A 15,430-nucleotide genomic window follows, 5' to 3' on the forward strand; every position below is an offset into this window, starting at 1 on the left:
TCCATCATCATCACCCCGCACACTAGTCTGGTGGAAAACCGACGGAAGGGTGGGGGGGGTGGGGGATTTTGAAGCAAAAAGCTAACCTTTTTCTCGCGATACACTTTTTAACCCTGTTTCCTATCTACCTTTTGTCACGTTCTCTACCCAACAGTAACACCAGTAGAGAGAAGTGTTTATGTTTTGTTTCATCTCACTGAACAATGCCATTTATGCCTGAAATGTGTGGCATGTTAGAGACAGAGAGAGAGACAGAGAGAGAGAGAGAGAGAGAGAGAGAGAGAGAGATGGATAGAGAGGGAGAGATATGTCCACCTTATTTAGCTGGCTTGTGTTATTCCTTATAATTACATTCCAACATACATCACATAAATAGTTGTGGCCATAAGCTAGTAGACCGTAGTCAAAAAATAGTTCTACCCTCTCTGTGTAGCGTGTGTATGAAAATGGTAGAAAAAGAGGAAGAGAAGAAGGATCATTGTGCCAAGTTCACAGACCGCAACTACTAACCCTTGCCGGAATGAGCCGCATATTGCCCTCGAGCATGTAAAATCCAGTCAATGATTATCATTCTCCGATGATCGCAACGCCGTCGTCCAGTGGTACAGTCAAATGCAACGGTGACGACCTCTCCGCATTCTATCCGGTTGCGCATAGACGCGTGAAAATCAACACGCCACCGCATGGGTTGCGGGTGGAACTGCCGCAGTGTGTTTAGCTTATTGCGGTCATTAGCATTTTCACTTCGTCATATTCGTTTTCCATCGTATTTTGTGGGTGTACTACCGCCACGTCAGGTAATCATCAGGTACGCTGCCTCTGAGAGGGAGCCTCGAAAGCACTGTACAATGTCATCCCCCCGAACCTGTACGAGCAATGTCCGACAGAGGATGTGAAGCCTACCGTGTCACAAACCGTAGTAAACTGCGGTTGTTGAACTACAGTTCAGAAAATCATCTTTTCTTTATCACCATTTACTTAACCAATTCTTGCTTTGTCACATAATAAGAGTCACGCAAAATGTTCGAATATATTTCATGGCATTTTTTTAGCACACAAAATGCAGAGTCTTCCTCATTGCGTAGCATACTAAACATTGATGCGTTCTTTGAACTTAAATAAATTATTTTTACATCGTGATATCGGATGTCAGTCCTTACGCTATGCACTATAGTGTTGGGTAAATCTGATCCAGATTCATGAACCTGAATGAATATTTGGAATGATTCAATGAATCTAAATCTCGATTGGAAAGATTAATGAATCTCAAACATTCATGAATCTCAAAAGAACTCAAAAGATTTATGAATCTCCAAAGATTCTTGTATGTCGAAAGATTAGTGACTCTGAAGGGATTCATAAGTCTCTAAAAATTCATAGAGCTTTAGCTTTTAACTATTCTGCTTCATGGCGTAACTATCTATGTGGTCATGCCAGCCTATACAAGCTTTCGAGACTTCTTGGCAAGTACCACGCAGCCGGATAGTTTGTTTTGCAATGGGGAGACGGTCCATGCTATGGGGAGGCTTGAACCCATGACGGGGATGTTATAGGTAGGATTGGGAAAATTCAATATTTTGAAAATCGTATACTTCTAAAGAATCAAATATCCCTAGAGATATATGAATTTTAATGGATTTGTGAATTTTGTAGATTCATGAATCATTCGAAATACATGAATCTTCAAAGATTCATGATTCCTTGGAGACTCATAGTTAGAATATTAGAGATACATATTTATTTAGAATATTTATATTCATGAATCTTTTAAAAATTCATGTATCGTTGAAGATTCGACTCGAGAAATCAACGAAAGATTCATGAAACCCAACACTAATGCGCTATGATGTTACTGAAACCACTGGTTTCTAAACACTATATTGTGGAACCCTTTTTATCGATCAGTTGTGCACCATTACACAGCATAATAGTATTTTCAATTGAACTGTTTCACTGTTTAATCCAATTTGATGATTGTAACATTTATTATTTCCAAACATCATGTTGTTGATATTAGACCGGAAGCGTTTGGCTGAAAGCTCATACTGCATCTTCTTTTTCATTGGCACAACAACCGCTGTCGGTCAAGGCCTGCCTCTGTACCCACTTGTGAAGTGAGCTTGGCTTTCAGTGACTTATTGTTACCATAGCAGGATAGTCAGTCCTACGTATGGGGGCACGGTCAATTCGAGGGTTGAACCCATGACGGGCATATTGTTAAGTCGTACGAGTTGACGACTGCACTACCAGACCAGCTCACACTGCATATGTTTCGATTATCCTCTCAAGCAACAAAATCAACATGCTCTCTCGCTCTGTCTGGTTTGATCGTCTGTTGGGTAGAACAAGAGAGCATGTTGATTTTGTTCGTTGGGTTGTTAAATTTTTACGCTCATCGTTACATGAATCCGGATTATTCTATTGAAAAAAATGGTTTAACCTTCTTCCGTAACCATGCGCCTCTCAGGGGTCCATCGAAGCGTTGCGCAAGTCCGTTGACATTTTAACTGCTGGCGGACAAGGAGTCCATGGAGAAAGAGTGCAGGGATGGAGGAGGCGTAGAGAGATTTTGAAATCAGGTTGGTTCTGCTAACGTATCTAAACACATATGTACATACATACATACAGCGACACGAGCAACGAATATTGTGAAAATAGGTTTTCCACTCTCAACCGGAACTAAATGGATCAATCATCATTGATAACCGCTACGGACGAATCATGCGAGATCATCATCAAAGATGTAACATACATGTGTGTGAGTACCTATGTGGATGTTTGTTAGCATTATGTGCGGCTGCGACAAATTTAGTTCATGATGATGCTCTCTACCATGTTGTGAGGCGAAACAAATCAAAATTATTAATCTATTTCACTACTCCAATGTACTCATGCCCCAGATTTAAAAAAAAACCCAACTGAAATGTTTTAAACATGAAAAACTGAAGGTGTGAAAAGTTACTGCAGTTACTACACAAGCACGACAAAAAAACGTTTTATTTAATTCTCCCTTATCGTGCTTTCTGCAGCACTGCCTGTGTGTAATAATCATTCGTCTTGAAATCCCACAATGCTGTTTTCAAGTTCATCCCATTTTCTCCTGTCATTCGAAATGATGTTGCGTTTACCTCCCTTCATTCGGTGGCTGTTTGTCTTCGCTCTGAAAACGCTTGTCTCATTTGTCTGATGCTGTCGACGCAGAAACTAAACTCGTCACTTTCAGTACTTCCACTATGCACCATATTTCCCAGAACCTTGAAATCAGGTGACCCCTGCCAGGTGCCTTTAACCTTCGAATCGTGTGTACTTTTGTTGTGAAGGAACAGCCGACCACCCAAATTCTGGCAGCTATGAATTTAATTTGCTTACGGTAGCAGAACGGAAACAAAGCAATTTCAACGTTCCGAATGCTTCCGAAATTTGAATGCCGCTAACTCAACAACGAATAAAAAACGAATTATCAAATGGGTGTTATAAAACTCATCCCTACCTTTAAGCATGTGGGTGTTCACCACATGTCTCATGTTTTATTGAGTAAATTAATAGGATTAAAAACTCCCAGATAATATCCATTTTAGATTAACAAAATTGACTTGTGTTTACGAAAATTGTACGAATATTTTGTTATTCTACATTATTAGGACGGGTTATAGTTACCATACGATCTCGTAGTATTGTAATATTGTGTCAACTAAGTACCCACGAAATGTTTTGTGATATTTGTAAACGAAATTGTAGCGCTAGTGAATTATTAATTTTAACCATTTTACCAATGTAGCTAATGTGAAAATGCAAATAATGTATTTAATAATGGTGTGAAAGCAAAATAGTTCCTTATGTCTGTTTATTTATATCTGGTTATTTATCTTTGGCTTTGTTCTGTGCAATTATAATTATAAACTGTTTTAGCACTGATAGTTCGCTTACTGTTTTCTTTCATTGCGCAATAAATTACAATCGATTGCATTTTTCTTTTTTGTTGGGAAATTGTTAAACATATCAGAAGGAAAACTAAAGAAGTATGCCGTATTTATGTGGCGGTCTACGCTATTATCGTAAAAATGTTTGGATCGTTGATGTTATGAAATTTCATAAAGTTTTACGCAACAATTGAATGGTATATACAGTTCGACAGCGGATGTACTATTCTTGTTTATTTCATTTCAATTTTATTTAATCTTTGAACAATTTCCATACCCTATGATATGATTACCGTCACTATCAAAATAAAGTAAAATAGAAAATTAGTAATGTTTATGTGCCCATACTGCCTAACAAACCTCAGGTTTCAAAGGCCTTCATTTGAAATTCAATTTGGAATGAATGCACTGTGGCATGTTTGTTTCTTTACGATTCTATGCTCCTACGGATAATTGTATAAATGTTGTAACGTTAGAACATTTCTTTTGCGCACGATTCAAATTTTCTCACTCACACACAGCATACATCATGTATTCCGGAAAGTCATGAAAAATAAACATAATAGGTAATGCAAATTGTGAGCAGCTACTAGTCTTACTAATTAAAACTAGGTAAAAACTATTTGGATTTGAACAAGTTATACGCTATTATTTAATACGTAATGCGAAACAGCGGTTATTATAGAATCATCAATTGCGGTTGATACTGCTAAGTAAGTTAACAAAGCAAATATTTTTAATCAAGTGTAAATTCTTTTTCATTCTTAACTATCGCACTTTTATCTTTCCAGTTATATTTTATGTATGAGTATTTAAATTAACTCATGCATTGCCAAAAATCAATCCAACGACTCATATCAATGTAAACTTCAAAAAAGATTTCGCCTATGACATTTTTATAATTAAAAAAAAACGTTCATTATTAAGCAATACGGCGGATCGTTCCTACTGAATAAAAAACGTCCTTACTCGCTGTGTTATTTATATACAGCGCTATGTACATAAAACCCAACTGATAATATCCTTTATCGATCGGCATTGTCAGGATTGTACATTTGGCGTGAAATGAGTAATCATAATAGATGACACATGTATTGTTCTTTTTGTCCTTTACCATCAGGGATTATACGCAAAATTAATTAAAGTTGTCAAATTCAGAAGAGGATACGAAGGATCATTATCGATGTTATTGCCCCAATGCTAAAATTCCATCCTCCATATGCTCTCCTGATGCTTTGTCATGAACGATCATGTAGCCTTCTTACTGTCGATGCCTTTATTTGGTGTCCAGCTCGAACCGTTCGGAACCATTACACTATCTCTAATGGAATTCGTGGGACTATGAACGAAAGCATTATCCGGATGAGTAAGGTTAGTTTTGGTCGTAGATGACTCTTGGTTTAGTTTGGCACCCTGTGCTAATATGTATTCATTGGCCGCGATATCATCCCGGAAGGCTAGAAATCCTAGTTGTGCGTGTGATGCTTCATTGAGTGCTCGTGACCGAATGCAGGCCCGGTATTGGTCGAGAGTAAGCCGTTGATTTGAGGTGACGGACATCACTGGACCGGTACACACCTTCGGATGCCAAATATGAAAGACTCCAGGATCGGTAGCTCTTATCACCTTTATATGTGATCTCACGTACTTTCGATAAAGCATCACATCCTCTCCACCCCAACCAATGATCTCCTCGTCAAAGCCTCGAACTCGTAAAAAGTCCGAGCGATATTGACAAGTCATACCGTAACCGAAATCCCGCCAAAATCCGGAATCCTTCGAAATGACTAGCTGGTCAGTCTCGGGAGGCACATCTTTGCCCTGTAGTGTGTACACGACATGAGGATTATAGAGACTGAAGACAACTGGATAATAGACCTGAGACGTTTGGGAACACCATAATTAGTTGCCACTCTAAGGACTGACGAATGTTGATGCTAATATGTAATAGTTACCTTTTTATTTGGCTTGGTGTTCCATCTACATCTATCTAGAAACTTGGCGCTAAAAACGATATCTACATCACACATGAATAATAATATGTCGTTGTTTTTATCTGCCTGTGAACTCCACACATTTTCTGCACCCACTCGCAACGCCTTGGCTGTGAAGTAAAAAGTGCACACCAAGCATGATTGGTTTGTCATGAATTGTTATAAATATTCGACTGTTTTCGGCCAGTGTCTAGCTTACCTCTGGAGAACGTTTCATTTAATGCGAGCAGCTTCAAATTAGAGTTCGTAGCTCCGCTGTTTTTCATTCCGATTACTCTACTCATAATTGTACGTGCCTCAGCTAAGCCTTCCTCGCCGAAATACACGACAGTAAGGTGTACACGTTTATCGTGTTTGAGCGCGATCTTTACGTATTTCTCCATAAAGCTTTGAAACGTGCTGGTGCGTCCGGACAAGGGCAGGATAATGTAAATTATTTCCTTTTCTTGGTGTTTCGAATACGCTTCCAGTTGGACTGTCTGCAGTGAGGCAAAGGGTCGCATGACTATAAGCTTCGTAGTACCATGTGATTCGTGATGCTGTGCAATCTGTTGCTGTTGCTGACTGCGATTAGCGGATTCCTTCGTGCGAAAGTACAGCTCGTACTGTGTACCAGTAGTTGGCTCGTTTCGATAAATACCTTCGATAAAGTCGTCCAAAGTGTAACGCTGCGCTGACGAACTTGCATTACGATTGAGCGTCTCCAGCGCCTTATTCAGTGCACTTAGAATATCTTTTCTTTTGTAACCGATTGGTTTTTCTACCACTCGCTTTCCTAACCCAAGCTCGATTGGATAAACACGGCTAAATGTGAAGTGGTTGAACGGGATTAGTTCGTACTCATTGTTTAGAGGTAAGCCGTGCAGTATTTCGGCTGAACCAACTTGACGTCGTATGAACGCCGTGCAGTCGTGTAACATTTGCGATGTTTGAGGAGCATTAGCAACTATTGCGCTACTATCGTTTGACAAAGAGACTGCTGCCTCAACAACGTTTGGTTGAACCATGCCCATTCCGGCGTTGGTTAGCCCGTTTTTCAACTGCAAGATCTGAAGCTTCAACGCTTTTATTTCAGCGGTCAGTTTCGCTACCTCCTTAAGGTTTTCTTCTTCACGTTGTTGCAGCATTTGCATGTAACCGTTCTGCTGTTGTTCAGCATCTGCTTGGTAATGGTTCTGTTGTAGGGAGAATTCGACAGCCATTGGTGGTAGTTTTCGATCAGAAAGATAGTAGTTTTCAGCATCAGCTTCAGCATCGCTAGCAGACGCGCTAACGATTGATCCATTTTCTTTTACAATTAGTCCTCCCAAGCCGCAGCGAGTTAGTACCATCAGCGAAATTAGCGTGATGGACGATATGAGCAGCAACAGTCTGGCGAACAGCTTGGAACCCAATATGCGCACCATTCTTACAACTCACGTGAAAAATCCGATATTCATTGGGAAATAGTGTACTACACTTTCACTAACATATTTGAACCTGTTAAAGAAAACAAAATTGGTATACGATTATAGCTGGCTTTACATTTGCCATTGAAGCTATGCTATGCTATGATTGAAACTGCATTTTTAAATTTGAAATGTTCACATTGAAACATATACATGTTGAAATGTTTCAAATTTAGTACATTTGGTACGAACAAAATCGTGCTTCTGATGAGACGTTCATGTATATTTCAATAAATGACTTTTCATTTAATTAAATGTGAATAAATCATAGGCACCGAAACAATACAGTTTGAATCATAAAAACAGCACAATAAAACATTATTCATAATGGTCGAAAAGCTTAAAAATAAACATTCCATCACACCTTTGTTACCACGGTAATCACATGACAAACTGCGCGAAGCTATGATCCTACCTCTCGTACATACACTTCGATTGGGTGTGCGCGTGTGTGAGCTCATCAACTTGTTTTTCAGCGATCCGTGAATTTGTGGATTAACGTTCCTTGTGCAAGGTAAAAGCAATAATAACTTACAGGTTAAACGTAATTTTCACTGTTTTTATACAACAAACGTTATGATTCGAGAGTATTCTAAAGAAGCTCTCTAGAAACTGGAAGCTCGTTAAGAGAAAAAAAACACCTAGGCCTCGTCATTGTATGACATCGCACAGAAAGACAGGAATGGGTGTGAGTATGTGTGTGCGTGCGTGAGGCAATTTTCATTGGTTGGTAGACAGTACAGCGTTTGTAACATTCATTCCTTCCAGCTATGAATCATTAGCTTTAATAATGATCCGAATGTCTACATACGTTATCGCTGTTAAACATCACAACTGTTGCTCCGATAATAAGAAGTAAAACATTTTTCCCACTTTCTGAGTGTGGTACTAAACTGCAAGTAAATTAAAGCTTATCGTATGTGAAAACATTTTAACGAATTTACTTCAGCTAGTACAAATGATATCTATTATAGCACCATTGCAGACGGCCGAGGACCTTACGTGGCGGATCAGTAACAGATTGTTTGATTATTTTCCAGTTTCCTACTTAACTGCGATACGAAACGTTAACGATGTCGACACCTGAAGCTGGAAACTCAAATGGGTAAGAATGAACATTAACTTTTCGGGTAGTTGTGTAGGGATGTAGGTTTTTCTAAAAACATCTATCGCAGACCGTAACAATAACCGTAGTTTGCAATGCATGGGGTAAAATGTTAGCTAAACTAATCGTTATTCCATTTCGCTGGCTTTCGACCACCTTTGATTAATCAGTTTTCCTAAATTACCGCCTCCGCCTACGGACAGTACGCAGCCGGCTGGAGCCAACGCATCCAACAATGCTACCACCAATCGATTGAAGCAAACGCAGGCCCAGGTCGATGAAGTAGTTGGAATTATGCGTGTTAACGTGGAAAAGGTGTTAGAACGCGACCAAAAACTTTCGGAATTGGATCAGCGGGCCGATGCCCTGCAGCATGGAGCATCGCAATTCGAGCAACAGGCCGGCAAACTCAAGAGAAAACAATGGTGGGCCAACATGAAGATGATGATCATCATGGGTGTGATTGGCGTGGTTCTCCTAATAATTATCATTCGTAAGTAATTTTATCTTCTATGTAAGACTTGTTTCTGGAAATAGGGTGGTTGTGTTGTTGATTTCATGTAACAAACCATGGAGGTTGGCGTTGTTGTCTTCTGTATCTTGTGTGCATAGCGGTTCCGAAAAGCTCCGATCATTTTGTACTATTTTCTTATATTTAATGCTTAATTCATAGTCTCGTATTGGCAACGCCTTGCGAATTAGGGTTAAATAATTCGTTTTGGGCTTCTTGAGCACTACTCATATTTTGTGCTGCTTTCTTTTTTTTGACACTTTGCCGCATACAGTTGAAATCGAACTATGGTACAAGATTAAACTAATACGTGCCCTTTTCAACGTATTAAAAAATGCAGCAATACTTAGTGTTGACTGCGGTGTTTATGCGGAGTACTGTATGCGGTGTTGATCTCGATTGTTGGTAAATGTATTTGCAATAAGATTAAGCAGTACTTTGATTCAGTGGCTAATTCAATAATGTATGAGTTTTGTGTACTTGTTTTTTTTTCGTTTATCGCTTCCAATCAATGTGACTGACGAATCGTTTTATTGATTTGGTCTATAGACTGTAAAAAAAGTCTAATATATACAACAGGCCTACGTTAAAGATTCGATTTGTTTCTTGATATATAATTACAATATCAACTTCAATGGTTAAACCACTATCTATAACAAAATGCTCAACAGACCCATTATCAATATTCACACTCATCCAATTATAGTTCGTTTTTGTGTTGTTGCCTTTCATCGTCACATCATTTTTTTTTTTATCTTTTCGTTTCAGTGTCCATCATTTATTAAGAAACATTTTATTTTGCATTATTATATGTACTCAGATATTTGTTCTTAAATCGATACATACATCTTTGTTGCAACGGTGAGGTTTGAAAAACATATTTGTGATATATCTTTGTCACACCGTTTAATACTACGCGAGGGTATACTTGAATAGACGTTCCAACAAAGGACTAATACCAGCTTGTTCTACAATTATTTTCTCTTCGTTAACTATCATAGATGAATCCAATGTTGTTTTTAATTTTAACACTAGAGTTATCCAGTAATAGCGTATGTGCAACAAGGACATTTTCACTTTTCAAATGTATATTTAACGTTACATGTTATCTGCTGGAAATTCACGAACGTTTATGATGCAATATATCATAGGTAAATAGACGTATAAAATCCACAAATGTCTATGTTTCATTACAAGTTACAGGCTTATATTTCAAGTATAGAAATGTATATGTATAAAGAAAAACATTGACTGCGATTCGTAAAGATATCACGTGGTTTGCAATATATCTACGCTTTGATGCATTGTTTCATTTAAATCTCTGATAGCTGTTGTTCATATGAAGCTTCGGAGTTGTGTGTAAGGGAAACGTTCCAATTTGAGTACCAACCATCTTTTTTCGTGTTTTGTTTAAGATTAATTGAATTAAATTCATTTTTTACGTCTATTTGTTGGGATTGAATGTTATTGGAAAAAGGTGATGGTATAAAATATATGCATCATGGATTACATTTCATAATGAACAGCGAGGTATGCATACAACTGTGTATTAGGTATAGAAAATAAACCTTTTGAATGAACGTATATCTAATACGTTTGATATTCTTCCACAGTTTGGATTGTTCCCAGTGGAGGCTCTTCCAGCTCACCATCAGTTGAAACGACTACAACGGTCAAGGAACAGGTAACGGAGTCGGCATGAATCCAAAGAAAAACATACATTTTAGGGGGAAATATGGTATTCCTATGAATTAACAAGAATTATGAAATTGTGTTGATGCATTTTCTATGAATGAATGGATAACTGTGCCGACTTATTGTTTAATTTTATTGCTTTGTCAACTTTTTAGCTTATTTTTACATTCTAAACTAATCTTTTATTGGCATAGTGATTTCAAATGTTTTAATTCACGACAATAAAGACTTATAAAACGGGAATATTGAATATTAACAAAGCAATAAGAAATATAACAGACATTTCTAATGTTCAATATCACACATAAGGCATTTTATTTCCTACCACTTTGGTGTTATTTATATTGTCAGCTGGTTGGGAAGATTTATTAAGTAGATAATGTAGATCTAACTAACTGAAAATTTATTTAAATAGTTGAAAAAAAAAACTCTTTTTTTTAACACTCACCTATTACATTCCCGCCAGGCAGTGTTACAAAGCATGCTTCTAATGAAAACGCTCCACGGTGTAGATTGATTCTCCGCCTCAAAGCGGCAGCTAGCTGTACATAGTTAGAATTGATAACGTGCTGTTGACTCTTTTACACCACCATCACTCGTACTCTCGTACCCAATGTTGTTAGGAAGCTTGTAAAAATCACTTTACTCTGCATCATTCAATTCATCTCTCTTCCTTTCTCTTGTTTCTCATGCGATACCGCGCATGGAAATTCGGTCCTCTGGATCCTGGCAGTAAAATCCCCAAAATAGTAGCAAAGTTATTCATTCAATCAATATTGTGCTTCGATTTCTCTTAGTTCTCCGAAAAAAAAACATTCTTTAGCATTGATAATGAGGGAAATGGAAGGTTAAACAAAGCCGTAAACATTTAACTTATATTAAACATTCGAACTGACATTAGTGTGTCACGAACTATTACACACGGCAAACTTTTCGACAGGATGTCAATTAATTATTCATACTCCAACCACAGTAAAGGTGTCGCTTGCAGTAAGTCACATTTTACACTAACCACTTTATAGAATGAATGAAAACCACAACATTTATGGCTGGTTTCTAAACAGCTGCACATTCAGACCTGCTATTAATGCCCACGTGTTACGGTTTTGCTGAATACACCATTCATTACTCTACTAGCACGCTAATGTTTTGTTGTATACTTTGTATCCAAACAGTGAAGAAGCATAGGTAACGCATAGGTTAACTTAATTACCCTAGCAAACAAACAATCCGTTCGTACGGAAGCAAAAACACACAGTTAGATCGAAACGATATTGATGCACAAAACAAGAACCACACTTTGTGAAAAATTGCCAGTAACTAGCGCAAGCAAATGGTGTACCACTTTCTAGTCAGGTTGTTCGTGCTTGGGCCGTTCTCTCGTCCTGTCACAATCACGCAATGCTGGTAATATTTTCATTCAAAAATCGCTTGCGCTTAAGAGAAGGAAGCAATACTCGAGAGAGTTTTAACAGCCATAAGGCTTCCAAAACCAAAAGCAGAGAGAATTTTTGTTAATACTGTAGCATCTATACTCTACGTTGAGAGTTTTTAGACGTTTTACTGCAGGATTTTGACACAGCTAAAGAGCAAGTGCAGCAGTTCTGTTGAGAAATATCAGAGTGGTTCATTAATATAACGTACTGCTGCAGCAATCTGAAATAAATATGTGTTGGTAAAACGAATATCAGCTGATACTTGCCTGCAGGAGCATGTAAACAACAGCTGTCGCCTATTTATGCTGAACGCAGGGGAGGGTAATGTTGTGTACCTCCTTCAATATGCTATGTTACGTTCAATGTGCGCTTTTACTGCGTATGTGCCTATGCTCCTGATTTATGTATTTTATTGCTATTCCATTTTATTGTGTACCTGAATGTTGCTAAAAGGTATAAGGCACACAAGATTATTTTATTCTTGGGATGTGTAAAGTCGGTATCTTCTCCATTTTATTGTCTTAACGACCTACGCGGTCTACCGGTCTATACAAGCGTTCGAGACTTATTGAGTACCAAGCAGCTGGATAGTCAGCCCTTTCTACGAGCGGACTGTCCATATGAGGCTTGAACCCACGAAAGTCGGTATAAAGTTATTTTTTCGAATGATTGAAAGCAGTACTTACTGTAGTACATGATTACAATCGCATGGTATTCATTTTTAATTCATCATTTCACCCGATAGATAGAGTGTATTTTATGCCTGTATACCTGCAGCAATATTTACACACGTGCCGAGGTTACTAAATCAGCCCTTTCTAGGTATCTTGGCTCAGATGTGTAGAGCACAACTATATAATGTAAACGGAACGACGATGACATGCCTTGTGTAAACCTTGTGACATGCCAACCAAAATACAGAAACAGCAACGAAAGAGATGACCGTGAAAATCAGCTATAGAAGACAGAGATAGTATGTTTCATATGAGCTAACGTGTGCACATGGAGAAAGAAGAAGAAACACTGCCTGCCAAATTGTGCGTGTGGTCCAATGCGAGCAAGACGTGTGGTCAAATCATAAACGTCTCGGCTGTGCAACTTCATTCGGAAGGCGAAACATTGAGCTAGAGAGTAGCTATTCAGGTATAATTTCGCTAAACTTTCTATTGGCGCTAATTATGATTCTTTCCGTTTACGACTCATTTACCTACTCGCTTTTTTATTAGACTGGGAACGCTGAGTTGTTAAGATGGCACCGAATGCAGCAGAGCTGAAAGTGAAACCCGCATCGGATTCGACCGGCATTAATGCCATACTGCTGGGACCTCCCGGTTCCGGAAAAGGAACACAGGTATGAAAAATGCATTGAAAACGCGGTCGCACATGTGTCACATTCCGTTTGTATTTTTTCTGCATAAAGTCCTGCTTCCGTTATAATCTGCTCCCACCATCCACAGCAGACGGGGGGAGCGCCCTGCAAGAGTAGCAACAACGCTTCTGTTACATAATCCAAATCATGCCGAACCATGCTGGAGATTATCAGTGATAAGCCAAAGGGACAGTATCAGCAGGAGTTGTTTATCGCGGATACGAAACGAATGTTCGTAAGTCTCGTTCGTTCTGAGCGATACATGAACCTTGCACTTACCGCGCGGTTAATACTCGCGGCTTTAACCAACGAAATGATCAGACAAAGTAGACAAATCCAGCTTCACTCATAATCACCGGTATGGATTTGCACAGATTATTGGTGTGTGATCAAATGTGTGTATGCAACAATACTGCCGTCGTGTTCAATCGGCTTATCCATAATCTTAGCGCTAACACAAATCGCTCAGGGTTGCGACCTTCTATTTTTGTACTAATTGTAACTGATTGATGGTATATGTGTATTGTTCCTATTATTTGCAGGCGCCACTATTAAAGGAAAAATATTGCGTATGTCACCTTTCGACCGGGGATATGCTTCGAGCAGAAATAGCGTCCGGTTCAAAGCTGGGCGCGCAGCTCAAAAAGGTGATGGATGAGGGCAAGTTGGTATCCGATGAGCTAGTGGTGGATATGATCGATTCCAACCTGGACAAGCCGGAATGTCGCAATGGTTTTCTGTTGGACGGCTTCCCACGTACGGTAGTACAGGCGGAGAAATTGGATAATCTGCTTGAAAAACGCAACACCGGCCTGGACGCAGTAATTGAGTTCGGCATCGATGATAGTCTGCTGGTGCGTCGTATTACCGGACGCCTGATCCATCAGGCAAGCGGACGGTCTTACCATGAGGAATTTGCGCCACCCAAGGTGCCTATGCGCGACGACGAAACGGGAGAGCCTTTGATGCGCCGCAGTGATGACAACGCGCAGGCACTGGTGAAACGTCTTGAATCGTATCACCGACAAACCAAGCCTCTGGCCGATTACTATGCGTTGCGAGGATTGCATTTCCGCGTGGATGCCGCAAAAAGTGCATCTGACGTGTTTGCTAATATCGACAGCATCTTTACCAAACAGCGTGCTCATCGATTAGGATTCTAATGATTCCCAGACCGGTAACTCCTTCATACCACATTCGACTGGAAACACACGACAACGGATAATGACACCCGGATAACGCAACCAGCTAACTACCTGTGACTTCTTTTTACGTTACTTTTAAATTAACCACACGTGCGTCACTGATCGACGTGCGCTCGGCATTTCCCACCATTGTGTCCCAATCCTATATCTGCAACACTGGTAGTAAGAATTTAAAGTTGTTCAAAAATAAGCAAATAAAAAGTGGATCATTTTGGAATCTTGTTGCTGATGGTTGTACAGTAATGCGAAAATATGCTTATTTTTTATTGCTGCCGAAATATGGGGTAAGCAAATTAACGAATTACTTTTGTGGATTTTGTTTCCTTCCAGTGTGATTGTGGGGTGTTACTCGTTGAACTAAACGCCTGCGGTAGGCCAGCCTCATAATTTGATTTGACTGTCAGAAACGGCTGCCAGCAATTTGATGATGATCATGAGTCCCACCTCTTACTCCAATACAGCTTTGAGAAGGACGGAAGTATGTTTGGGAGAAGCTCGATGAGAGCCCTTTCGGACCGTTTGTAATACTTAAGCCTTATCGTTCGATGGTTGGGGTTGAAGAGAAATCATATCGTTCATTTTCGAACCGAGGTATCGTGGGCGAGCAAACTTGAACATGCAAATTATGGTACCACACTTACTGTGCGGTTGCACAGCTTATATTGTTTTTGGTTACTTCACGGCAGTGTGTGTACCACTACACTTTTACTGCGGTTCCGCGCTGATTCTATGTTAGGTACTCCTTTA

At 39.3% G+C, this 15,430-nt stretch overlaps 3 protein-coding genes across 16 annotated transcripts; 2 read left to right on the forward strand and 1 right to left on the reverse strand.

The window, feature by feature from the left end:
* Positions 1-3,827: 3,827 nt before the first annotated feature.
* On the reverse strand, positions 3,828-12,144 carry LOC120893196 (chondroitin sulfate N-acetylgalactosaminyltransferase 1). 4 transcript variants are annotated; one of them, XM_040294935.1, is made up of 5 exons: positions 11,887-12,144; positions 11,122-11,399; positions 6,114-7,393; positions 5,876-6,024; positions 3,828-5,798 (listed from the first exon to the last, which is right to left on the reverse strand). In XM_040294935.1, exons 3-5 carry the CDS (start codon positions 7,318-7,320, stop codon positions 5,169-5,171), a joined length of 1,986 nt encoding a protein of 661 aa, XP_040150869.1. In that variant the 5' UTR covers positions 7,321-7,393; positions 11,122-11,399; positions 11,887-12,144; the 3' UTR covers positions 3,828-5,168. The 4 variants fall into 4 exon arrangements, with proteins under 4 accessions (XP_040150869.1, XP_040150868.1, XP_040150870.1 ...); XM_040294934.1 differs by having other exon boundaries at positions 11,570-12,144; XM_040294936.1 differs by lacking the exons at positions 11,122-11,399; positions 11,887-12,144 and adding an exon at positions 7,778-7,888.
* LOC120893198 (synaptobrevin-1) lies at positions 7,763-10,933 on the forward strand. 10 transcript variants are annotated; one of them, XR_005738112.1, is made up of 5 exons: positions 7,763-7,876; positions 8,403-8,467; positions 8,638-8,960; positions 9,747-10,508; positions 10,592-10,933. XR_005738112.1 is itself a non-coding variant. In XM_040294940.1 (4 exons), exons 2-4 carry the CDS (start codon positions 8,436-8,438, stop codon positions 10,678-10,680), a joined length of 444 nt encoding a protein of 147 aa, XP_040150874.1. In that variant the 5' UTR covers positions 7,763-7,876; positions 8,403-8,435; the 3' UTR covers positions 10,681-10,933. The 10 variants fall into 10 exon arrangements, 9 of the variants coding, with proteins under 9 accessions (XP_040150874.1, XP_040150881.1, XP_040150876.1 ...); XM_040294940.1 differs by lacking the exon at positions 9,747-10,508; XM_040294947.1 differs by lacking the exon at positions 9,747-10,508 and having other exon boundaries at positions 8,671-8,960.
* A 725-nt stretch (positions 12,145-12,869) lies between the features above and the next one.
* On the forward strand, positions 12,870-14,934 carry LOC120893197 (adenylate kinase). Of its 2 annotated transcripts, none has more exons than XM_040294938.1 (3): positions 12,870-13,252; positions 13,336-13,460; positions 14,021-14,934. In XM_040294938.1, exons 2-3 carry the CDS (start codon positions 13,359-13,361, stop codon positions 14,639-14,641), a joined length of 723 nt encoding a protein of 240 aa, XP_040150872.1. In that variant the 5' UTR covers positions 12,870-13,252; positions 13,336-13,358; the 3' UTR covers positions 14,642-14,934. The 2 variants fall into 2 exon arrangements, with proteins under 2 accessions (XP_040150872.1, XP_040150873.1); XM_040294939.1 differs by lacking the exon at positions 12,870-13,252 and adding an exon at positions 13,530-13,713 and having other exon boundaries at positions 13,344-13,460.
* Positions 14,935-15,430: the final 496 nt, after the last annotated feature.

This window comes from Anopheles arabiensis, chromosome 2, assembly GCF_016920715.1.
Source record: "Anopheles arabiensis isolate DONGOLA chromosome 2, AaraD3, whole genome shotgun sequence".
Taxonomy (NCBI): domain Eukaryota; kingdom Metazoa; phylum Arthropoda; class Insecta; order Diptera; family Culicidae; genus Anopheles; species Anopheles arabiensis.